This window comes from Coturnix japonica, chromosome 3, assembly GCF_054131305.1.
Source record: "Coturnix japonica strain WE chromosome 3, WE-NBRP24, whole genome shotgun sequence".
Classification (NCBI taxonomy): domain Eukaryota; kingdom Metazoa; phylum Chordata; class Aves; order Galliformes; family Phasianidae; genus Coturnix; species Coturnix japonica.
The window spans coordinates 49,559,456-49,586,198 of NC_140665.1; the positions used below are offsets into that span (position 1 = coordinate 49,559,456).

The 26,743-nt window shown below is 36.6% G+C and overlaps 1 protein-coding gene across 9 annotated transcripts in view; it reads left to right on the forward strand.

Moving 5' to 3' along the window:
- ZDHHC14 (zDHHC palmitoyltransferase 14) overlaps window positions 1–26,345 on the forward strand; it is a 94,747-nt gene extending 68,402 nt beyond the window's left edge. For 4 of the 9 annotated variants that reach the window (XM_085543488.1, XM_085543489.1, XM_015858327.3 and 1 more), the window contains 6 exons: window positions 5,714–5,851; window positions 9,658–9,706; window positions 13,675–13,777; window positions 15,468–15,577; window positions 16,391–16,493; window positions 25,132–26,345. In XM_085543488.1, coding sequence (XP_085399614.1) covers window positions 5,714–5,851; window positions 9,658–9,706; window positions 13,675–13,777; window positions 15,468–15,577; window positions 16,391–16,493; window positions 25,132–25,488 — 860 coding nt within the window. In that variant the 3' untranslated portion in view covers window positions 25,489–26,345. Of the gene's footprint in view, window positions 1–5,713; window positions 5,852–9,657; window positions 9,707–13,674; window positions 13,778–15,467; window positions 15,578–16,390; window positions 16,494–25,086 lie in introns of all 9 variants that reach the window. The other 5 variants (XM_015858325.3, XM_015858324.3, XM_015858326.3 and 2 more) reach the window with 2 other exon arrangements.
- Window positions 26,346–26,743: the final 398 nt, after the last annotated feature.

Consider the following 26,743-nt stretch of genomic DNA (forward strand, 5'->3'; position numbering starts at 1 on the left):
ATTACATTTTGAAAGGTGATTAAGAATGGTGGCTAAGGTGTTTTGAGCTTTCCTCCTTCATGTTTGAGTGTGTCTGGCAGTTGTGTGTTTCCTAATGTTTTTTATGTATATGTATATATACATGTACAGTATGCATAACATACCTTTTCCTGTATGCTCTTTCTGCCTACCGGGGAACAGTCATTCTGAACAGCTGCTGTTGCCTTTGAAAATGTCACTATTATCGTGCATGCTGTCAATGGGATTTGTTGTTCGTTACTCAGTTTTGATTAGTGGAGGTAGTAGTGAAGTGAGCTGTGGAACAATAAAGTTTAATTACTATGATTGAATGTTTTCCTAATAAATCTAATAACAAAATTAAGTACGTTCATTTTCTTTTTGAGAACAACATTAGTCTGTCACTGCTGGAGGTGACTGACATGAGAAACGTTGATGTTGCAACTGATTTTCTTAAAAATGCAGCCAAATAGCTAAACTTCCTAGGAGAGTACCTATATGATTGTAAGAGTAGAATGTGTCAAGTATCCCTTGTATTTGCATGTCTGAATGTTTGGTGTAGGTATGCATGTGCAATATTATTTTGTTAATGGAGACTGGTTTTTCACGGCCTTAAACTGCTGCTTCAATTTGCATCGTCTTGTAAAGATTAGCTCAGTGTCTAGAGTGCAGTCTGATGTAAACCTTTAGTACATGTTTCCTGAATGTAAGCCTAAGGCTAGAAGCCTCGTTCTGTTCCATTTGGATTTCTTGGAGGGTGTGGGGGTGCTTTGATTTGGGTTCAGAGTATAAATGTACTAGAGTTTGGTGGCTTAAGGGATCCATTGTGCATTGTCCCTAACAGATGTTCTAAAATAACATCAGCATGCATATAAATGTAAGTTGCAACTTGCAATAAGCCTTTTGTTATTCGTCCTTTGTTGTTGTTGTTTTTAATCATAAATGTATCTTCTGATTTCAAATTAATAGTGAAGACATTGTAAGGGGAATTACTGTCTCACAGGTAAATGTTATGCACGTTAAGTGATGCAAATAGATCCATGTTCTTGATTGCTATTACCAGTTCATGGCGAGTTTCATCAGCTTTTTTCAATACTAATAATTTTCTTAGGAATGATAACATCTGAGTTAGTGGAACCAAACATCTGAGCTAAGGATGATTTTATGAATAAGCTATAAAGAACAGATGCAATTTTTTTTTTTTATTAGTTATGCTAATGTGAGGAATTCTGAACTGACTGTAAAGGATTTAATGCTGTGGTTATATTTGCTTTTTCCATGCGTATGTGGTTCAGGCTGTGGGACTGAGTCATTGTCTTAGGATTAAAAAAAAAACCTTTTTGTAATTAAATATATATATATGTATATATATATCCTTTTTATAGGATTTTTTAAAACTAACTTTGTTTTCCTTTGCATTTCAAGAGAAAACAAATTCTGATAATACCCTTTTGTCTTATCTTACAAAATACCAAGTCGAGAAGTCTGAATAGATGACGTCATATCATGGCATCATAGTCCTACAAAGACCTTTAATTGTCATTACAGCAAATATACGCTGCAGATGTGTTAGTATCTCTACGTAATTGCTCAGTGTGCATCCAGAATAATGGATCTGTGGTTCAATCTTGTCCTGCTTCTATCAAAAATAATTTCAATTAATGCAATTAATGCTGGGCCCAGTTACTTGAGACGGAATATGTGTATGACTGAACAGCGGGCTGATGGATATTCGCCATCTTGGTCTGTGTGTTTTCATGTGTTAAGTATTTAAAAGCACAGTAAACATTCTGTGAATGCCCTAGATTTGTGTCTTCTCCATGTAATGCTTTTAGTTGAATGAGTTGGGGGAATCAGACAGTAAATTCTGACTTGAGCTCACTGGAATGTGCAATTTATGTGGTATAGATGACTTTGTACCTGTAGATCTGTTGTCATGTTAAGCTTTAGAAAATATATGTTGGTATGCAGTTATTCAGTTGAGCAAATGCTAAAGGAAGAAGTTCAAAAATATGAGGGCTCTTCCAGAAGTAATGTTTCCTATTTTATTCTGTTGGCCCACAACATCAGAGGCAGATAGAGGTGGTACAGCAGTAGATGTTGAACCTTTCTTCAGTATCCTATTATATATTGTTCTTATGCCACAGGTGGCAGTAGAGACGCAGTTTGACAAGCAGTGTCCTGTGTAGAAGTGCATGGGAAGCAAAGGTGCTTAAATGAACTCCTCCATGAAGAAAAAATGGCACCCACTGAGTGCCATTCGCCTGACATTCATCAGCACTTGCTAGATGTTGGTGGAGACCAGACAGTGGATGTGTGCATAGTAAGACAGTGGGTGGTGCAAAAGACAAATCATATTCTGTTGGCTATGCTGATGAGTGCAGCACCTAAGCTCTTGTTCATGTGGACAAAAATGCATAGCCGATGGTGGAGAGTCTGTTGAAGAATAGCTGAAAAGTTGCTCTATCGGTTAACGTTATTGTGCTCTTATATCTGCAGTAGTTTCCATGGAAATAAATAGAAGGCAAATGTTTTAGGGAAAGGAAGTGAGAGAAGTGTCTAAAGTAGGATATAACTTGTGTGTTCCATGTCACCCATGTTGCATTTATTGAGTTTTAATGAGACAGCTGAGTCATGCCAGCAGCTCCCTGCTTATAAAGCATCTGAGCTTCCTCTGTGTTTTTCCTCACTTGTGTGGTTCTTTCCTTTGTGCCCTTTCACACATACCTTAGTAACGTTAAGCCTCTGGTAAGCCATTTTTACTCACTAAGCAACCAGTAAAGTAACTCCTTTCTGCCTTTTCAGTCAGCTGACCTGGTTCAACAACAGTTAGACATGGAAAGAAAGATTCAGGATGAGATGGCTGGAAGGGCAGCATCTGCTCACCTTATAAATTTTATGTGGTTTTTTAGTTCTTTTTGTTTGTACCAGCTTTTATCCTCAGATTCAGAAAAGTATATAGAAACTTTTATTCAACAGAAAGTTACCCTGCTTGAAGTTAGTCTGACTTGATGAACCAGCATTATTCCCTCCCAGGGCGAAACATACAATGGTCTTGATCTGTGGAAGGAAAGCCATGAACACACAGGCTTGTTCACAGGATTGACAGGAGAGAAGCAGGACCGATCTTTTTCATCAGTAGTTCTCTATTATAGGCTGTTATGGAAGTAACACCATCCCACATACTGATGCAGGTACTTGGCTTAATTTGCTTAAAGTTGAGTGCAGGAGGATGGTCTTTTACCTCTTAGTACGTAGGTTATGTTCATAGACAGACTCCATACCTTTTAGCTTCCCTTGTTGACAGTCTGAAGAGTGTTTATGTTTTAGTCAGCATTGCTAGGAGTTTCAGCTTAGTATGTGGCTCCTTTTTCTGTAACTGACTGTATTCTAATCTCTTGCTATTTAGGATGCTGTTTTGTGACCTTACAGCATAAATGTAATAACCCTCTGTGTTTTATGACTGTCTGGGAAAAATGAGGCCCAGTTTATTCATAACTCACATAAACCCTATAAAACTTATCTTGCTTTTTTAAAGACTTGCTTCAAATGTAACACTGTATCAGGTTTTTTCCAACTAGTCTTTTCAGTCTGTTTCTGCTTTTTTGACATCCTGGGTAGTTACTTGGCTTCACAGTGGTTACTAAGGTATTTCCCAAGAAAGCATATCCTTTCAGCTTATACAGAAATGGACAGAGAGAAAGGGAGAGGAGGAGCAAGTAACAGTCAGTCTCTATTAGGGAATGGGCTGATGTTTGTATGTATTTGTGTGTGCCTGTTTGTAGATGTGTCTTTATTTGTATTTACGTGCCTGCATTTATCTGAATTTACCAAATATGTGTCTACATGGATCTAAATAGTGTTTGGTAGCTGGAAACTGAGCTTAATATCAGTAGAATTTGATTCCTGCTTTGTGAGCATAGAAAATAATGAATGTGTTTGCGTGCAATTCACTTTCCAAAGACATGTCTTGATTTTACATATATACTTTTTATTTCTGAAGCGTTGAGGTACAAAACCACCCTAGGATTATGCTTTTTAGAAGTCTGTATAACAGTATTTTTCTTTGTGGTATTATTTGCTCACGCGTTATGTTAGCCACCCATAAAATGAAGTAGCATTTTTCAGACCATAAGGACTCATTCACACACACAAATGTGAAAATCAGCATTGTTCAAATACAGTAGCTATTTGTTCCAGGGATACAAGTGTATATCACTGAATAAAAGGTAATATTGCCCACTCTTTTAGATACTAGAAGTATTTCATGCTTGGTATACTTAGTAATCTTGCTAAATCAAAGTGTTCCTGTGTCATATCCTAAGAAATTCAACAGCTTCACCTTTAATAGCTCCATCTGAAACAGATTTATGGCAGAAACATGTGGTCCAAACAGCTGTCATGCAAAAGCATTAAAAAGAAAAAAACCAAGTCTAGTGAACTCAGAAATCTGCTTTGCATGATGTTTTTTTGTTGGTTTTTTTTTTTTCCCTTCCTCTTAATGGAGATAATCCTTAATACATCCTTCAAGGAAAACCTCTCACGTAGATCTTTAACATAAAGCCATAGTTAAAATAAACTGGTATGTTTGAACAGATGTGCCTGTTTAGCGTACAGCTTAAGGACTTGAAATTTATAGCTTAACTTTCCGGGGCAATTCCAAATAGTTTGTTATCGTACGTCAGCGGAGGCATGAAAGGCACAGAAAACAAAACAGGATTTGGATGAGAATCAGAGACTGAGAGTCATTCGGCCTGAGAGCATCTGCCTTGTGTTATGAACTTGGATTTCATTACAAATTGAAAATTCTGTCATTATGTTGGCATAATCTCTCCAGTTCCAAAAGGCCATTCAGTTTCCTGACAGTAGCTCCATTTTCATTACCCATGTTTTGGGACAAGGAGGCTCCCTTGCTGCCAGGGATGCGGAGCTCACTGGTCCAACTGCCTTTTTCCAGCATGGGGATTTTCCCCCAATGTTTTCTGGGACTCTCCTTATTGAACTGCTCTGGACTCTTCCTGTCCTATTAACACTTTAATCTCTCAGTGAAATAAAGGAAGTAGGGTTGGTTTAGTAAAGTATAAACAAATTTTACCAGGTTTTTTGAATCTTAATGCCTGGAAAATGGTTTGTGTGAATGGTTTTTACTGTTTTGAGTGGTTTTGCATGGCACTATCAACTGTAAGTGGGGAAATAAGTGGACTGGAATGGAAAATACATAGAGTAAAGTGATACAAGAAAATGAGAGTATGAATATTTCATTTTGCCTAATGGATGAGATGATATTGGGTGTGAAAGTCAGATATGTGATTATGAGAGATGTAAATACAAAAACTCCAATTCTGAGTGGAAACATCACTGGAAGAAAATATCTTGCCTTGGAAAAAGTGGAATTAAGTTGGTGCTGCTCCATCTAGCAGTGGATAAATACCAGCTTATTGGTTTGTTTGACTTCATAATTTACCAAACAATGCTGCAAGGTTAACAGGGGCTCTCCTCAACCGTGCTTGAATTTCTTTAAAAGCTGTAAGGTTTCATTTAAAAGTTCCTTTTTCTTTTCTATTCTTTTCCCCTCCTACATAAGAGTTTCTCTGGGGTTACTTAGCAAATGCCAGTTAAATCTTGAGTTTTAATGCAGTGTTCAGAGAGCTTTTTTCCAAGTAAACAGTATTTTATTAATTGTTTTCCATTTTTTTTCTTCTGCCTCTCATTTCAGAACGGTTTGATCACCACTGTCCCTGGGTAGGCAACTGTGTGGGGAAAAGAAACTACAGATTTTTTTATATGTTTATTTTATCTCTGTCCTTTCTGACAGTCTTTATATTTGCATTCGTTATCACCCACGTCATTCTTCGTAAGTATGCTGGTGAAATCAGATTACGTATGTAGCCATTTGCTTGAGTTTTTTACTTTTAATTTAATCTTTTGATCATTCAGGGTTTGTTTATTTATTTATTTATTTGCCTCTTCTCTGAAGCTTCACAGCCCTCAGCAACTCCCATTCTGGTCTCCAGCAGACCCTGGTCATGGTAGTCATTGATTTTAGCATTGATTTTTCCTTAACACAGTGTTAATTTTCTTGATTTTAATCATTTTGTAGGCAGCTTATTGGAAAAGCAGCACACATAACTAAGTTAGCATCATTTTCCCAAAGAGCCTTTGTTCTTAGATTGGAGCTGTTTTACACTTTTTTGTTGTTTACATCTTTCTTGACCCTATTTTTACCATGCTACTTTCATTTGCATAGACATTCTGCGAATGACTACTTTGTAATGTAGCGAATCAGTGATATATAGGAACATGAATATTCATAAGTTTGAATTTTATTTGTATTCTAGATTGGGTTTAAAGATCGGATATTTTCAAGACTTGGGTGGGGTTTTTTTTTGTTGTTATTTTTCGTTCCCCTGAGCATATTACAAATTGTGTTAGCTCCTATGTGATGATCCAATTTGCGTTGATAAGCTATGAGTTATCTTTAAAGAATTTCTATATATTGTAGGGGGTTTTAGATCCATTCTCATTAGGAAATGTAAAAATGTTTTGCTAGTTATATAGGATAGTGCTTTGAACAGTACTTTTTCAGTCATTTTGAAATGTGATTTTTAAATATATTCTTTATTGCAAGCCTGATGTAAGTAATAATTGTCATTTATAATTCTTCTATAAAGCTGATTTGATAATGGCGGTATGTAGAGAATGTTTAACTGGAAAATATGCCAGATTGTTTTCAGTTTCCTAAGTTACTTATACTGTGCAGGGATAAAAGTTTGAAAAACAAACTGCTGCTCTTATTGCTCATTCATTAAAGAGTGGTAAAAGTACTGAGTGGCTGTCTGAGATGTAGCCTTAGAGCCAGGAGCACTGACTTTGGGGAGTCTGGGTCAAGTTGTTCTCACTGCCAGACAAAGCAGTTTTAATATCAGTTGAAAGAGCAGAGAAAAGACACCCCTATTGGTTTAAAAGGGAAGATTTACTATTGGAAAGAAGACACTTTCCATTAATATTCAAATCCTCAAAATTTATTTGGGCATATATGAGCATATTCATGCACAGAAGGCAGCAGTGTGTTTTCTGCCATCTTACTCCATTAGAATTCAGTAGTTATAGATGTGATTGGTCTGACAATGCAAAGCTGCTCTTGAAACGAACCTACCTTTATTTCCCATAGACAACAAAGCTTTTTTGCAGTTTCCAGCATGTGAAGTACTGGTATTATGCTAGTACTTCAACATTTGTGTGTCAAGTGGATTTATCCAGTAGATTTTAACTTCACAGTGTCTGTATCTAATTCTATGTGAATTAGACAAAGATCAGAGAAATTATTTGTGCCTCCGTGTGGCTGAGAAACACTACAGCTTTGTGTAGGTGTTACAGATAATGTACACTAAAATTTTAAATGCTGACTTGTCTAAGTGAATCAGCTGTAAAACGTTTTCTCACTGTGGAGTTTTATCTGCCTTGAATGAGATAGGAAAAACCTCCCTAATTCTATGATCCTCAAAGGCAATGGCAGTAGGTATGAACTGTGAGTAGCTCCTTGATGTTTTACTATATCTAAGCTTGAAGCTCAGCTTTCAAATTTGCTTAAGATTGTCTTTACTGTGTCCAGAAAATTCTTCACAAACGTGGTCCCTCAACTCCTTGCCTACCATGCTTCTGGAAGCCCTCCTGTTTGTCTTCCTAATAGTTACCAATCAACCATGTGCTGCTTAGCAGTTACAGCCCTCGAGCTGATGCAGAACATTAAGCAGCAGGCTCAGTTGCTTAATCTGAAATCTCTGCAGTTTGCACAAAGTGATTTGGTAACACACTGAGTGTGTTAACTCACATTCAGTCGGCCTGGATGAAGTCTTGAGACCTGGGGCTGCTTTTCTCTGCAGTGTTTCAGAGGTCACTCAGAGATATTTCCACATGTCCTGGCAAAATCCTGGATTCCAGAGAAAAATCATTCTGGCTTTAGTCAAATCCTGTTCTTAGCCTCTTCCAGAGATGATTTTTGCAGGATTACTGTCCCATCAGCAACACTTAATTTTACATAGCTTGTATTATTTTGAGTGCCTTCTTACAATATTATTTTAAGAAGGAACTGAGGTGTTTGTTAGCAATGTGGAGGCATTTATATATTTTTTTTAATGTCAGTATGCATTTAATAGTTCATCCTGGTAGGAAGTGGGAAGTTCCTTCTCAAACCTCATTGATTACATAGGAAACAATATTATTTTAAAATCTCTTTATATGAATCCATTTCTAACATATCTTAGAAGCTGCCATTTTTCTAGTTTTTGGTGAACCTGGGATGATTAGAAATGAGATGCAGTGAACTTCTTATTTGCTTGTGGCCTTACTTTTGAGGCATCCCATTGAAATTTCTCCCTTCCAGGATTAAGAATCTTTGCACGCAGTATTAAATACGATAAACTGACTTTGTCAGTCAGATACTTGAAAGATATATGCTGCAAAATTTTCTTCCGCTTCCCCAAACTTTTCAGCACTAGTGTCTATCTACAGATTTTTTCACCTGTTTGAGTTACCATTATTTCAGCTGTGTGTTGCAGTAAGTAACCTTTCCCTTCTGATATGTTGGGAACTACTTGGAAGAGTGTGACTAGCTGTAGGGAGTAAAGATCACACCTACCTGCTGCCATTGCCATTAAGGGTCTTAAAAGCAATAAGAACATAGGGGGATGCTCCAATAGTCTTGTGCCTTAAGGTTAAGGCTATTAGTCTGCAAAGGTTTTGGAGACACAAGGTAAGTAACTTTCCCTTTTTAATGGTGAACAGTAACACTGACTGCACAGGTCTTGCGAAACAGCTGTGTGTGTATAAATATCCACACACTGGATTTTTGTTTTAAGGACATCTGAATTAATCAGGATTTTTCAGTTTTCATACAGACTTCAGATGAATTTATCTGAAAGGAAAAATTTCAATCTGATGCATTTAAATAATTTAAATTGCACAGTAATATGCAAAAAAGTGTGTGTCTTATCTGATACTTTCTAGAGACTAATTCACTTTTGTGTATTTAGCTTCATATTTATCAGCCAATTGCCAAATTGCCCTATTTGGTGAATATCTAATGATTATAGAGCTGAAGTAGATGCCTCTCCATCTGTAGTTCATTTGTGCATTCAGTTCCGGAGCTCTTTCTGGCTGGTATATATTCTCTTATTTTCCCAGAGGCAATTAGCATCTATTAGAAAAACCTTATATGCAGGTGCAGTAGGAACAGGATTATAGTCTGGACAACTTTATTTCCAGAATAAAGTGAAAATTGGGGTTTATGATGTAAATTTTCCAAGTTGAGAAGTCGCTTTTGAAAACCATATTTCAAAAGAAAAAGTAGGTTGTGTTACTTTTTTTTTAAACATATTAGGTCTGAAAAGAACAGTGATAGTCAGAAATTTTGTTCAAGGGAAAGTACGAATGTGTTAATTTGGTATTACTGAGAAAACATCCTGCAGATGTTACCCTGATAATATAACCTGAGGTTTCTTCTTTCTGATGTTGCTGCTGAGTAACATAATCTCAGATTCATATTAGAAAGCTTTATCCTATGACTGTTTGATTGCTCTTCAAATACTGTGTGCAACATGGTGAAAACAGCCTTTAGTCCACTTTCTTACTGAATTGGTAATTTGGGTTCTGTTCCTACAGGTTCTCAACAAGCAGGGTTCCTCAATGCCCTGAAGGACAGTCCTGCAAGATATCCTTTCAGTGAAAGATTTTAGACCTTTGCCACACAGTCTGAGATGTGTATCTGTGTTCTTGTTTTTGTTGGTTATGCATACTTGGGATTGTATCAACTAATCTTTTCATCACTTCCTGCCCAACAGGATTTCTCACCATGTACCGGAGGTAGGAAAGGGACTAGCTGATTTGGGTTTGTTTGGTTTCTGATTTTGTGAAGCAGTTGTGGAGCGCTCTTAATGAAGGTTTGCAGTTTTCATGTGTGATAGAAATACATTCTGTTTATTTGTAATGTAATTCATGATTACACCTCACATTGTTCCCATGCTATGGTTTCATTTAAAATATCGAACAATTTCTCACAATAGAAATGATCTGAAATGGCCCATTCTTGTCAGGATAGAAAAAACAGATTGTGAAACAACTGAAGTCATAATCTGTCCCCGAAGAGTTCAGTTCCTAGAAATATTCTTACATCAACTTGCTCTTTTTTAGATGAGTATTTTCAAATGTCAACTTCAGTTATATATATGAAAATATACATATATAAAAATATACATATGTATACATGGGGGACTGCTATTCTGTAAATGTTGTTTCAGGTAAGTTTTCTGTGTACTTTCTACTCAGTGAGAATAGAAAATGCCTCCTGATTCCACATCAAAGCAGCTAATGTATCAGAGAAGTGGGAAGCCAATGAAACTTCTCTAATTTCTTTCTTACATTTCTATATAGATTCCTTAAGTTTCTCACTTGTTACATACACATTTTGAATGATAAATGCCAGAAACAAGTGCAAACAAGCAGTTTGCGCCTCTGACAAAGCTGTTACAATTATTCCCTGTACTTGTGTCAAGGAAACCTCTTCTGGCCCTTGTGCATCATACAGTTTACTCTTTTTTGACAATAGATTACTAAGCATAAACTCCCTTCCTGTGTGCTCAGTCATTCATGACTGTACCTAAAGGCAGAGTTCTCTTTCCTGGTAGTTTTTCCAAGTGTCAAATTATCCATAATCTGTAAGTACGGTTGTCTGTAGAGTATGTTCATCACATAGAGCCACTGAGCTGCAAACTCTTTTAAGCAAAACCACTGTTCAGATTTTATTTTGATAGAAAACCACAAATAAACTATTCTGAATAGCACAACAGTAGTTTCCAAACAAAACTATTACAATTACTCCATACAAAAGATTATTTCAATTTATTCACTTTTTTTCAAACTGAGAACAGCTTTCAATTGTCCTTAAATCAGAATGTAATTGACTACACATTTGAGAATGCCCATACAGGAACAATTGGCTTCTCATTCATAATTTGTTATAAGGATAGTGCCAATTTGAAGGGTTCTGTCACGTATCTTGTAGAAGTACCCTGGTTTGATAGTGACATGTTGGACAATTTGATAACTTGATTGCAATTAATAACAATAAAGAACTGTCTGAATGGTTGGGTGTTGCTTTGTGTAGGCCAGTCCATTCAGGCACAGACAACATTGCTACATCTATACTGCCAACAAATCTAAATGAGATACCTGATTGTGCTAATATATGTGCTCGGTTATCTGACGAGCTTGCAGAGAGCTTCCCTCTGTTTCGGGCCTTTCCTGACCTGGTGGTTCTTCCTCTTGGTGCATAGAATTTGCTGAGCAGTGCCCATCATCTGTGTACAGCCCTTAATATTTCAGGCCTCTCAAAGCCTGGTTATGTTCACATGGATTGTGCCTAATGTTTTCAGCTTGTTTTACACCTTCTGAAACCCCTGCTAACCACAGTCTACTTTTATATCCATTCTTAAATATTCTACTTGCTTTAGCTATGGTTGTTGCACAACCAAGACTAATATCCTATCTTGTGTTGGTGTGACTCTCCACATTGTTTGAAGAGATAACAGCAGTTAGAACATGCTGTTCAGCAGTACACTTTGGAATTTGACTACTGTTGAAGCAGATTGAGTCATGAAGTTCTGTACTGGTTTTTTAGCCACTTTAAAGTTATACAGGCAATTTCTGTTTTTCTCAGTTGATTTTGTCAAAGCAGACTTGCAGTACAAAATTCTTACTGTTAATTGATATTAGAATATTTCATTGCAATTCCATATGTCTGTCCATGCTTTTTCAAGCCCATGTCTCTGTGTAATGGTGAGCTGTCATTTTTCTATTGATAGGTTCAATGATAAGGGTGTTGTTTGTATCTTTTAAGCCTGTGTCCTTGTTCTGGAATATTTTGAGTTACTGTTGTCTTGGAAACTGACTTCTCTAAAGGTTAGCATACAGTTAGTATACGGATTATTTTTATCCTGTTCTTTTCCAATTGTTGTCGTCTTCCTGATTTATTCTAGTTTTCTAGAATCCAAAGCCTTTTCTTCTTCTGGTTTGTGCTCCCTAAAAAAAAATAACTGTTGAGATGTTGCAGAAAATAGCCTTTTAGAGTTCATGGCTATTGTATGTAAATGAAACCAAATATAAATTTAAGAACTATAGGCAGGAAGCTGCATACAGAACATTACATTTTTTTTACTTGAGTGTATAGACTTTAGAAGCGGTGTTGCTGTCTTATTGCTGGGATGGTGACTCCTTTAGAGTTAGAGGAATTATATAAACTTTGGTAACTGTGTGACACTGGGTGTTGGTTTACTTTCCTGGAGACCAGCCTCCAGTAGCTTGAAATCAAATAAAGAAAAGAAGTAAGATTAGTATGATTAGAAGTCAGTCTGATAGTGTAGCCTGTATTTTAACATTTATACTAAACTTAGCAAAGTAATTCTATGCTTCTTGTCTATACTGCTCCCGCTGGGAGAAATTGAAAACATAAAGGTTACTCTTGCACTGAAAAAACACTCAGTGCATACAGTTTAAACTAAATCAAGGTTGGAGCAGTTCATTGATTCATTAATGAATTTAATTAGCCAGCAATCAATGTACTGTATTCAGGATCAGTACTAGTAATAGAAAGGGTAAACACCTAAAAAAAAACCCTAACATTTAAGAAATGTTAATAAACACATATATGCATTTAAATACCTTTCTTTAATGAAACCAGTAGAAGTTTCAGCAGTCCTTTCTAGTCCTAAGGCTGAGGGGTTTTTCACTTGCACTTACCCCTCTGAAGGTGTGGGTACTCTTGTGAATGTGTACTTATGCTGCTTCCTACAATACACATGTGAGAAAGTGCCCACAAGTTCGCATATGTGTGTGCCTTGGGTGTGAGTCTATGTGTGCTGCACCCTGTTCTGCCAACCTGCTGTCTGGATGCTCTGCCTGTTCTTGGCAGTTGCTGACAGAGTGACTTCTGCCTGCATCAAACCAAGCAATGCTGCTCTTTCTTCTTAAAGAGCTTTTCTGCCATTTTTTGCAATTCTCATTTATTCAGATTGGTGTTTCCTTCGAACAGTCTTTTAGTATTTCCTCAGCTTCTGTATAATAGCAGCATAGTCATTTGTGGGTTGATAAAAATTCTTCCTTAACATGAATAGTTTGAGGCTAATACTATACAGGTCTGTGAACTTAAGCATACCCATATCCAAGCCTACCCTAACTGAGGATGGGAGAGTTGGAGTTCTTTATGCTGCAGAAGAAAGGCTCTTATTGTGGTCTTACAGGAGCTGAAGGGAATCTGTAACAAAGATGAAGAGAGGAGAAGAGGCACCTGTATTAACATGAGATACCTGTGTGACAGCATTTTCAGAGTGAACGTGTAAATTCTAATTTCAGCAGTTGAGATCAGAGCCACTCAGTAATTTTTGGCCACCTTCAGTACATAGACCTTTAAACGTTTTCTTGTTGTGATGATGCTATATGAACTGTACAGCAAAGCATATTGACAATAAGTCTGGTGGTTTTTGGGACCTTTGAAGTAACCGGAAGATCTCAATGGAGTTGTGGCCTTGTAAGTTGACTACCCAGAACTCTCTAATTTTAACTATTTGTTATTGGATATGTTACCCGCTTTTCTTATTTGCATGTATTTCCTTGACATTCAATTACTGTGCTGGAAGCTGTGGTGTGCTTTTTCTCCGTATGGTCCATTGTGGGCCTCTCAGGTTTTCACACGTATTTGATCAGCTCCAATCAAACAACAAATGAAGATGTAAGTTCATAGTTTCTACATACATGTTTTTCTGTAGTAGTAAGATAATTAAAATTCATTGTGTGGCTTTTTTCTGTATTTCTTAGAGCAGTCACAGGTGCATAGTTATGTGAATGCCAAAGTAGGAAAGAAGGAGTAAATTGGTCACATTTGATTTGAAATATCAGAAGAGCTCTTATGGACTGTAGCTGTGAACTCGAGGATGTTCTAGTTATATGGTGTGTCCGTTATGATTTACACCCACAGGACCTGTATATTGAAAAAGGAAAATACCAGAAGAGAGAAGGCAAAGAAACAAGAATTATTTCGTACATTTTAAGTCAGTAGAAAATTTACCCGGAGTCCTAAATACCATTTGACTTGAAAATTTATTACTGTAAAAAGTTTCAGAGTATGATGAATTCTCAAAATTTTCACCTTTTATCATATTTTTTTCTAGTTTTCTTGCCACTCTGAGGTCAGAAACCTCTGGTGAGGATTATGTCACTAACTCAAAGGTCATACAATTACAGGGTGGCCTGGGTTCAAAAGGACCATAATGATCATGTAGTTCCAACCCCTCCCCGTGATATGCAGGGCCGCCAGCCACCAGACCAGGCTGCCCTGAGCCATGTCAACTTTCTCATTTCTAGTTGTTCTGCTTTGTGCAAGGTTTTCTGTTGTTTTGGTGTAAAGCTACATTTAGCCATGTGAAGGCTTTTATGTTTTTCACTAACAAACAAGTGGGAGATAGGAAATGAATGAAAGGGGAAAATAAAGCTAGTTAGCTAATGTTAGAAAACGTTGGAATTTAGCAGATACTCCAAAAAATTACTGCAAGATTAAAATTATTATCGTTTTCTGTTGTACCTTTTTAATAGGTATTTTTTAATATAAAAGTACTATCTTAGAGATTGTCAAATATATGCTTTAAGGCAACAGTTGCAATTATAAACTGGGAAAACCACTTCCAAAACAGGAAAAACTTACTGATCAGGCTTGGAATGTGCCTCTGTAAGCGTTCGAACAAGAAGCCCTCACATCTCTTTTGGCCTGTTAAAAATCAAATAGCAGGGAACTGCAGCAGTATAGCACAAATTAAAGCACATGTTTTCAGCTGAATGCAGTAAGGCATTTATTTACTCAGGCTCTCAAGCACCTCACAAACAGCAAAATAAGGTTACCTAAAAAAAAGACCCATAGTATGGGCTAAAAGGCAGTTATGACTGCAATTGCTTTAATGACTGCAATTGCTTCATAATATTTTAGAGCCATTTGTGGGCTTTAAGGGAAAATAATGCTATGCGGCATAGCTTGGAAGTTACCCAAGAGTATGGGAAGCAAGTGCTTTATTGCTGGCTAAAACGGTATGTTGCACTTGAACCTCTTCTGTGGAACAGGCTGTAATACCTGTAAAATTTAGCTTTGACCATCATGCAAGAAAATGTTTAGAGCTGATATTCCTACTGTGGTTGTATTTTCCCTTTGAGATTTTTGACTGTCTCCATCTATGGAGGTAGATCTTGTGCTTACTTGTAAGTTTGTAGTTTCCAGCTTTCATAATGGCCCAAAACTGTTAGGGAAGTGCAGTCTTGGGATTTCTCTGGTCTGCCTCTGTGAGCAGCATGCTACTGTTTTGGGAACCCTTAATTTGCTTCAGTCATTTTCTGTATTGAATTACATCTGATGCAGCTTGTTCCTATCTCTTCAGATTAAAGGATCGTGGTCAAATAAAAGAGGTAAAGAAAACTATAATCCATACAGTTATGGCAACATCTTTACTAATTGCTGTGCTGCACTCTGTGGGCCCCTCTCTCCAAGGTAAGATTATGAGAAGTATTGTTAATGTGAGTGAAGGCACAATTAATGATTGACTGGAAAAATATTCTTTCAGATTTCTTGAGTTTACTCAACAAATAATGTTTTCTTGTCCTTTAAAGGCATTAATTGAATAGCAAGTTAGTAAACTGTGGTCAAACTAAGTTAGTGATTGGATCCTCTAAAATATGTGGATTTAAGGTTGATTTCTGAAATTAAAATAGAATTACTATTCTTTGAACCTTTACCACTGCAGTTAAAAAACTGCTGCCAGTAAAAAAATATTTGTAATTAAACGTTGCATGATGAGCTATTGGAAGTTAATTAAACTCTTATATATCTAATGCATGTGACCTGAGTTAAAAAAGTACAAAAAAAAAATACAAAATAGTATTTCTGGACTTGGGCATTTAATTTAGAGGTGTAAAAATGGAAAAACGAAAGACCCTTCGAAATAGGCCCTGATTCAGAGCGTACTAGTACTTTGTTTTCACACCTGTAGTTTAATATGCATATTTTCATAGTACTGGTCAACTCTCAGTCAGCTTCTAAGTCTTTTGTCCCTGTTAAGCCTACAGAGAAGTAGCAGTACAAATAACTACATGGAAGGTGGTATTATAAGGAAGCAGTAACTTCACTGATAGTTAGAAAAAAAGTCTTGTGCTTACTCAGTTGATTAAAAAGTGACATTTGAAGACACTGGTAATACATTAATGTCTGTTGACTGCTGTAAAATCTCTTTCCTTTTTGTTTAGAAACGTAATTAGTGAACAGAAGTATTTTTAACTATTTTTCTTTATTTTGATTGTTCCATAGCTTAATTGACAGAAGAGGATTTATACAACCAGATACGCCACAATTAGCAGGACCGTCAAATGGCATTACTATGTATGGGGCCACACAATCTCAGAGCAACATGGTAGGAATCATCCCATAGTGTTGTTCATCAAGATTCCTGTGAATGTTTTCCTTCTCCACTTTCATGTGAACTAATCAAGTAATAACTAACAGGATACAGCTGACACTGGGTGGAATGACTTCTTTATTAGCAGTAAAGAAAGAAGAACTTTGTAATGTATGTTTCACATGGTATGATAGTTAATGCTTGTGGATTTTGAAAAAGAGAGGCCTTTCTTTGCTGTTGGTTTATCGACTATACTGGTGTTTGACTTGTACTGTTGACATGTTCTATATTTTGAACTGGAATATTCAAGTATTGTGGACTTGTTCTGGTTCATTGATTTCCAGCTGATTGTTATTTGGTGTAGCACTTTCTGTGTATTTGTTTCCTTCTTTGCTTGTACACTGCAGTTTTGCATAGACTAATATGTTTTTAAAAGCAAAGATGAACAAAGAGGAGTCTCTAAGGGACAAGTGTAATGGAGGGAGAGCAGGAGGACAGCGAGCTTCCAATGGACAAAATATGGCAACTGGATTGTTACAGCAAAACTTTAAAACATATTTTGAAACTGTGCCAATAGTTCTTACTGTTTGTTATTTTGGTTGTTTGTTTTTTTTTTTGCTGGTAGCAATGATTGTCATAATGGAATATAGGATTTCCAGTGTGAAGAAGTGAATAACTCAGAGATCTTTTTCCAAAGGCGAACACCTTACATATGTGCCTGCTTTTGAGTTGTTTTCCACATACCTTGAATTTTAAGATTTTGTCAGAGAAGCTGTGAGTTATGTACACTCTGCCAACAAAGGGGAGGCCACAAAAAGCCTTCCACTGTAACTCTCCCCAAACAGATTAGTTCCAGCATTGCTGATAAGCTGGTATAAAATTATTGCTCTAGTTCCTATGCTTTTTCTTCTTGTTGAGTATTAAGTGAAGGATTAGTTGTTCTCCTTTATGAAGAAATGTATTAGAATCACATTAAGTCTGAATTTTCTGTGAGATTCTGTTGTGCAGAACAAAGTAATGCTCTGTGGAAATTTTACTCAAAAAAATTTAACCCTGAAAAGGTGGAGTTACTAAAGGAGGGAAAGGAAAGCAATACTCAAAGATAGCCCAAGTTCTTTCAGGGATTGCCTAAACCTTCTGACTTTGTGAGGATGTTTCTTATTTATGGTCATAAGCCCTGAATAGGTTCTTTGCATTAAACTGTGTTAACATCATAGGAATTGAAGTCGCATTCTTAGAAGCCATTGTATGAGATGTTAATGAGGAAATCTTGTATCAGTCTGATAGAAGGTTGGCCGAATTTGTCTGCAGAAATGGTGATGCCTGTTGTAGTATTGCTTTAAGTCAAACAGGTAGCTGTTACGATTTTAAAGTATAATACCTGTAAATACACAAATGCATTTTTTCAAGGATTTGAGCTCCTTACATCCTAGAACATCTCATTATCTGAGCCAGGACAGGTTTAGGTTCTTTAACAGTTATCAAGGTCACTTTGAAATGTACTGCTTTCATTCCTGAAAATGATCTCACAGAAGAAGCTTTGAATATGTAACAGGGTCATATTTTGTATGGAGGAATCTCTTTGAGACACTGATGCCATTTTATCTCAGTGTATTATTCCTGGTCTGTATCCAAGACCAGTTGGATCCTACTGTCAGCTGGCTGTAAGCATTAAAATTTCTCTAGCATTTTGCTGCAAGCTTTTAAAGATCTGATTAGTTTCCTTGTCTCTAGCACTGTTTTTTTTTCTTCCCTATTCATAATCTTTCCTTCTTTCCTCAATTGTTTGGGACGCAGGAAATTATAAATTCATTTCCTTCCTGCAGCAGTGCAGTGAGATATAACTTCTTAACTGTTCTTGCTTCGTGTTTTGCTTTTACTGCGTTCTGAAGTTGCGGACCTTGAACCTTTGTTCTTCTTTGTCTTATTTAATGTCACACAAAGCATCAAACAACAAAACCAGTTTTCTGAATTCAAAGACCTCATCCACATATCAGACTCACTAAAATAAATTCTAATTCATCTTACTACTGGCTTAGTTGCCTTCAGCCATTTTACGTGGCTTCAAGATTTCCCATTGCAATCTAAATATAACAAGATTAATTAAGACGTCATCATTCTGTTTAAAACTTTTCCCATGAAGTGACTTGTAATGCTTTTCCCAGTGTTACGTAACCAGTCTCTCTCGTCCCAGTATGCAGTCTTAGTTTCTTCAGAAGTTTGGGGGCAGCAGTGCTGGGAATACCAACCATTTGCTTGGTCTCCTAAAAGACTGTTGTAATTTTCTGAATGAAAGGCAGTGTAGTACAGTTTATGGTAGAGGACAAACAAGGCACTTGACATTCCATTTATTTTAGAGAAGGAATCACTACAAAATTCTCTAGAATTCCTTTTATTCAGAGTTCAGAAGTGAACAGCAGAATTTGCTTTGGTGACTGTAGGTTTTCAGTAATTGACTGACTCAAGCCCAAGACTGCAGTGGATGTGGAACAGGAGAAGGAAGGTCTTTGTGGAAGAAAAGATTTTATTATTATTATCGTTATTTTTAATCCACTCACTGACAGAGCTCAGGCAATACACAAAATATGATTCTGCCTTCCCTGCTGGAATATTACATATCTCTTGGGAATAAAGGCAGAGACCTACAGTGAAAAATGTAATCTTGGAGCTAAGGTGGGTAGGCCTCAAAGAAGCATCTGTTTTGAAGTATGTGAAGCTGCAGCTTGTATTAGTATACTTTCAAGAAGGGAGAAATAAAGTGATATTCCTTGAATTAAAACATATCTAGATCATATTTGTGATCCATAAATACTGTTTAAGTAGGCAGAGTTCTAGCCATTTTTATGTCACCAAGGATAACTATGCTATTCTAGCAAGTTGACTGTAGGAAATCAGTTATCAGAAGTCTGAAGTGTGTTCTAGTACAGTTTTATAGCAAGAATCCTTTTATTTTTTTCCAGAATGCATTACATCTTATGTCTATATTGAGTCTTATGTTGTAGATGTTATAATAAATCCACAGAATGTGCTAAAATGTCTCTTGCCAATTGATATTGACGAAAAAAATTAATGACAACTTTCTCTTTTGCTTTTACTCTTTTTTTTTTTCCTGGTTCCATCCTCTTCCTCACGTACCTTACCCACTAACTGGTACCTTTATATATGTCACCTAATCCAACTAACCTCTGGTCATTTTTTAAATCTCTCTAGGGTGCTTAGTATTTGCTTTCGTTTGTTCTAATGCATTCCTAGGAGAGATCATTGTTTCTGCATTTAAGTTAAGAAACAAATATCAATCTACATTTAAACTTGACAGACACATGTTTTCAGTGCAATACATTATCTCTTAGTCAGGATACCATCTGTGGGGTGCTGTTTTGGTATTTAAAAGTTTTTGTGGTGATTTTGCCTTTTGAGACATGGAGTACTTCATATAAGATCTGCTCTGTTTTTGTTATTGACTCTATTTGTCACAATCTCAGAAAGTCAGGAGTCTTGTTATTGTCAGTGCTTCAAAGGACTGTAATATGATTTCATTTTATTTTATTTTTTAGGTCTTTATATAAAAAGAGCGTTTTATCCTATTCTGTTCTTACTTGCCTGCCTTATGTTAGTAAGATACGAAGCTATGCTCTCTTTTCTGAAGGCCAGTAACATGTGTAATTCTGTTTTCTGAAACATTCCTAGTGCTTTTGATCTCTTTTTTAATATAATTTTAAATGAATCTGGTAAATTCATTAGCCAACTTCTTAATAAACTTATCCACTTGACAGGCATGATTGCTTGGAGCTAATGATGTGTAGATCTGATATTTCCGTAGTATTTCTCTATTAATTTTATTGCTAATTTTCTTCACAAGCTCTTCATTAGTTTCATTGCCCAAGTATTTCTCTTTCCAAGGAAGTGGAGGGATTGCGTAAAATTCAGCATCTTAACCATTATGAAAACATTTCTTTGTAGGGTTTATTTTCTTGGTACTATGGAAAATTTCTTAATTCTTAAACCCATAGCTACTACTACATGAATCTGCTCTTCTGCAGTATTTAGCTTTATCTTAAAAGCCATTGTCCATTGTAAAGAAGCACAGAATCCATCTCACTCCATGCACTTTTTTTTTCCTAAAGAGGAACTTGCTGTGTTTACTTCTACTGTTATGTCTTTAGGAATTCTGTAATGCCTTATTGAAGTGCTACATTTTACTTCTGTCTGCCTTTGTATCAGGACAGGTTCATTTTTTCAAAGATGCTTAGAAAGCTTATTCTCCAGCATTCTAGGTATCTCTCTGTCAGTGCTTAGGTAGCTGCTTGTTATCCAGACTCCATTATATCAATACTCCATTTCCTCAATGCAAGTTCAGTAGTTAAAGGGTTTGTTTCTTTTGTTCTATTACAGTGTATGTGCTATTTATGATTACCTGTGAAATGTGCAGCGAGTCCTCTCCTGAATGTTCATAGCTGTATTTCTAGTACTGATCTGCAAAAAGGATTCCAGCTGATCCAGGGAATGTTTACTCTGACTTTTTCTATTGCTCTTTCCCCTTCATTTTTCATATTCTCATTATTAGGGGGTAAATTTTATTGCTACTATGACAACACAAAAATCAGCAAGGATTGGGGCCCCACTTTGCTCAGAGTTTTACAGGTGTGTTCCCTTGTGTATTTACTGTAGTACTGTGATTTTTCATGGTTTCAGACAGAATTTAGGGGTCTTACCTAGTCATCAGAACTGCAGCCAAGCCGAGCAATATCAGAGTGCATAGACTAGACTTCTTGCAGAGGTTTTGCTTTTAGACTTCCCCCTAGTATGTTCTAACCATTCCTGGGCATTCAGTCCATGAGAAGAAGCTGTTAACTAGTCTTGAAGTAAAATCCCTGAAGAGAGGAGAAGCCCCCCATTTATGTCAGAGCAGTCTCACTCTGCTGACCACTCTGTTGCACTGCACTTCTTGGTAGTGGAGCTGTCTGCTGTGTGCTGTGCTCGTGGCTCAGCTGCTGCACAGTGCCATGGTGCTGGCTGTGGAATCCTACAGCCCTTGTGAACAGTTACACAGCTCCATCCCTCAGCTCTTTGCTCATGTATCATATCTACATAGTACGGTATTTCAGCATCTTTTCTGTTCTGCCTGGCACTGTCACTCAGAATTGTCAGATGTCTGCACTTTTTGTTTCTACTTCATAGATGCTCAGATAATTCAACCCATTTTTCCTTCATCTTTGAGGACTGTAAAAATTCTTTAATGTTACCAGCGTTAGAACAATTTTAACCTAGTTCGTTTTAAATTCAAAGTAATTTATCTCTGCGTTGGCATTAGAACTGTGAAAACAATGCTGCCATGTACAGGAGATTTGTTAACATGTATGTGTTATGTAGCTTAGGAAAAATGCTGATTTTCTAGAGAAAATTAAGTCTGTTGTTTCAGGCAAAGTTTATTTGTATTTAATTTGTGAAATAAACTCAGAGTTTTAGATTGTCTGATTTGCTTTGGTTAGTGCCTTTTACTGTAAAAATAAACAGTGATGACTGAAATTTTTTATGTGTATATATATTGAAGTTCTTTACTTATAGAATTTATTAAACTTGTCCTACCTTTGGAATGTGCTGTTCCTCTGAAACAGTGGAAATTGCAAGTAGAAAATAAAAACAGTAGACCTGAAGTAAGAAGGTATTGGTGGAATAATTTCTACGGTAGATTTTTAACTATTTAGATTTCAGAGCTTGGCTTCTTTCTTTCTAGTGACTTAACCAGTAGACCTTTGCCCATAGATTTCATTTAGTTAAGGGTGCAATATTGAATCAAGGGGTAAAAAATATGCCAGCCCTATAAGCAAATCTGATTTCTTTGTTTAGTTTACTATTAGTCTGCTGGTGTAGTATGTGCTGCTTCTATCATGTTTTTGAGAGCTTCGTTTAATCCATCTACCTAGTCGCTTTTGAAAGCTGGTCACAGCCTTTTTGTTGTACATGAGATGTTTCATGATAATTGCTGCTCATTTAAAACAAACAAAAAACACAGAGGGGAAAAAAATAAAGCCTGAAATCCTGTGTCTGAGTAAGATCAGAGTGCATGGAAAATGAAGAGATGGACAGACAGCACCTGAGAAAGTTCTCCAGCATTCTGTTCAGTGGAGCTTTATGATGATGCTTTGTCTTTTTGGTGTTGATTCAGTTGAGATGAGGTAGAGTTCAGTAAAAAAGAAAATTAATTCAGACCGTACAAAGAGTTCAAGTAAATTACCTCCAGCTATTTTAAGACTGTGAACTTGTATTGCCTCAACATATTAAATAACGATGTGCTTTTGAAGATCTATACTAAAGCTTCACTAAAGCAATAAGTCAGCTGCTAAAATTGTTTGTTTTCAATGTACCCATTAGCTATAGGTGTTCCTTTATTTAACGTGCTTTTTAGTTACTGTTTTTCAGATAGAATTTTCCAGAGATTTTGTTTGTCCTTTCTGAAGTTTGAAGAGTTGGCTAACAGATTTTTAAGGTCTACATAGGAAGGTTGGTTCAAGGGCTGTAGTTTCATTTAAATGAGCAGAATTGCGTAACAGCATATTGATCAAGAATGAGTTATTCACAGTGAATTAGTAATTGAAAGCATGACTTAAAAAGTGCTGAACAATTTTCTCCTCAGAAAGGTACTTAGACAAGCTTTGGCTTTAAGCCTATGAGTAATACCCCTGAAATTATTTAGGACTGCTTAAATGGTTCAGCTGGAGCTGTTCATCATTATGTAGGGGGGGAAAATTGCCTGCAATTTGTACAAACTCAGTTTACATAACAGCCAGTTCATTTGTCTTTCTGAAAGATCAAGTATGGGATAGTATAAGGATCAGACTTCTGCCTGTCAAAAAGTGTTTGGTGTCAGAGTCCTGAACTACTTAGCCATGTTTAATGTATGTGCTTATCTCCTGAGACTGAGTAGTCAGCTTGCAAGCTTTTTGAATATGGTGGCATGAGTATCCATCGTCTTGTAGCATCGGAGGACCTGAAAATATCTGAGGAACCACTCATAGTAATGGTTTTCATCATATACTAGTGGAAGCAGAAGTCCTTCTGTGAGATTGCATCACAGTGGCTTACTAAACATGAATGGGATTTTTTTGTGAACTGCTGCAACATCAGTAACAATGATTGAGACTGGAAATATCTTGAACAGATGTTGGGTTTGTAATGTCTTTCAGTAATTTGACGTAGATTGAAGGAGTTAGTCATAAAGAAGAACATCTTTCTCTAACAGAATCCTTTGATTAAGAATAAACAGGCATGTCTTACCTCAGGGGATATATATATATAAATTGGTATGTATTTATATAAGCAAGATATTTTATATGTGTATATAAAGTTTAAAAAAAAAAAAGAAAGAAAAAAAAAGGAGAAAATAGAAAAAAAAAATAGAAATAATAAAATATCTTGCTTCCAAATTCTCTTTACTGCAATGAATTCCTACTGCTAAAAATTGACTGTAGCATTTCTCTTGCACAACAGAACAGCAGTGAGGCAAATGAATCAAGCAGGGTTTTGAAAATCCACAGATGTTATAATTGATGAATTAAAACCTATTGTCTTTAGAAGCTCTCAAAATCATTCCAGTTAATGTTAAATAAATCTAATTTGGCAGTAGGTCTGCTGGCTCCTTAGTGAGCTGAAACACCAGCCTGTGTTGTCATCTCAAGGAATGAATGACAATGTTGTATCGGCAGTGGTTGGGAACGATGTAGTGCCAAAAGTGTTCCTAGTAATATTCACTGGACTTAATTGGATTTATATAATGCTGAATTTGTCTTGCTACTGTGGAAGTGCTTGCCAGAAAACTTGTTTGCTAGCTTGATTCATTATATTATCAAAATTAAAGTGATTAAGAAGCAGCCTAAAAATTGTGGAAGTTGTTTTTTTCTGTCAATTAATGTATTGACAGTGCTGCCTTATTTGCACGCATCTTCCTGAGTAAGAATATACTTATTAAATTGGAAAATAAAGTGTGATCACAAAGGCTATGCTGATGCCTATATTTACATTAAATCATCGTCAGCATCCAAAAAATGTGTTGCACTTTAGTTCTTACTCATAAAGATCAGTAAAATAAAAGACACTTGTCTACTGTTTATGAACATGGAATAGAGTTTGAATTAGCGTTTGGACTCCTCTGAACTGCCATGGACGGCCAGCTACTCAAGGGTGAAATGAGCAGAGTGGAAGTGATGTACCTGTCTGCTTCTGTCGCTTCCAACCAGGCAGGTTTGGAGTGTCCTGTGCAGCGAGCTACACAAGGAATGTTCAGCTTGGTTTTCCAAGTGGCTTTAAACAGGTCTAAGAAAGTATTTGTATTACAGTACTTACAAAATACTATTTAGGAGATAACAAAAAAAAAAACCAAACTTAACACATAAGTGGAAATATTTATCATAATTTACTTTGATAATAATCCAAAGCCCTGACTTAGTTACGCATGCAGTTGGGTTTTTGGATGGCTAACCATGGAAAGATACTAATGTCTCTCTTCTTTTCTCTTTACATCCCATCCTTTCCCATACTGTTTGTCCATATTCTCTTTTTTTTTTTGGTCTGTTTTGTTTGCCTTATAATTTTACACCTTTCCATTCTGCAGTGTGACCAAGATCAGTGCATTCAGAGCACTAAATTCGTTTTGCAGGCTGCTGCCACCCCGCTACTACAGAGTGAGCCCAGCATAAATAGCGAAGAGCTACCTTTACCAGGAAAGACTTCTATCAGTGGGCCTTGTGCAACTCTAACTCTAGGGCAACCAACACCACCATCTTCCATGCCAAATCTCACATCAGACACAGGTTTGACAGACATGATACCCTTGAAAGAGGAGCACGAAGGTCATCAGTTTCTTACTCCTGAAGAAGCTCCTTCACCCCCTGGGATGCTGCCGAGCGGAAGTCCTATTACACACAGCCATACGATGCACGTCCTGAGTCTAGCCAGCCAGGATTCTTTGCATGAAGACTCAGTACGTGGTCTTGTGAAGCTTAGCTCAGTTTGAACAGCTTCTTTGAACACTGCACCTTTTCTTGGTGTCTATACAAGTCTTTACTTAGCAGGAATGACACCACAGTACCACTGTAAGACTTTGTAACATGGCTATAATGGAAACTTTATTGCATTATGAAATCTACTAAAAACAAAAACAACGTGTTTTTTTTTCAGTGGAGCTATGGCATTTTTTTTGACCAGGTTGATAATGGATATGCTTTGATGGTGACCACATCTCTTTTTTTTATGGAAAAAACAGAAATGATCAACATTCTTGTTTCCTGCAGTTTGGGTACAGCAAGTTGGAATTCAGCCTGTAACAAAGACCATGTTCAGTACGAAAGAGAGATTCTTGGATGTAAGTGTCATGCTCTGTGTTCTATGCTCTTGTAATACACACTTGTTAAGGCTTACCACACTTGTGGCCAGAATGGTCTGCACTTATGTTATGCTACTAATATTTGAGATAGAGAAATTACCATTCCGTTTGTTAATGCAAAAAAACAAAAAAAAGACTACAGATACGGATTTGCATGCCACGCTACAGTATGTGTTACAGTGGTGTTGGTATTAAGAGGAAGTGCTGCTTTTTTATTTGTGACTTTCAAAGTGCTGTTTCATTTAAAGACAGTGCAACAAACAAATTAATGGACTGTATTTTTTTTTTTCAATTTATTAAAGTTTATTTTAATTTTTTCAGTGGTGCCTAGAAGATGGGGAGTTACTGATTTGACCATGTTGCATATCATTTAACCTTCTGTTTTAAGTGTTTAGAATGAGATATTGTGTTGTGCCATACTACAAGATTCTTCCACTCCCTAATGTGATACAATTACCTGTGGACATCCAATAAAATGACATCCTCTATTTCTTGGGCATGTGTACAGTTATCCTTGTACAGTTTTTCTGGGGAAAGATGGGAAGATTATGATTTACTGACATAGTTTGTGAAGGATATAACTGGAATATGTTAATGAAACCAGAGATATGGAGGAAGAGCTGATTATGATAAGTTTTGCTTCAGCATCTTTTATGGCTTTGTTTGAGATGTGTATTTGTTCCTGTCACAAGTCTGTATTCGGAAATGGGAGAGTTTGTGTCTGCTTGGACTGCAATTCTATGTTTCTTATCTGGCTAAAGGGTGAGGGGGCTTATGATTAAAGACAAAGAGGCAGCGAAGTAATCATATACTGTAGCTACCGCCTGGCCATAATGCTTCAGTTGTTTGTTTTCTAGTATTTTAAATGGAAGTGTTGATTTTGGAC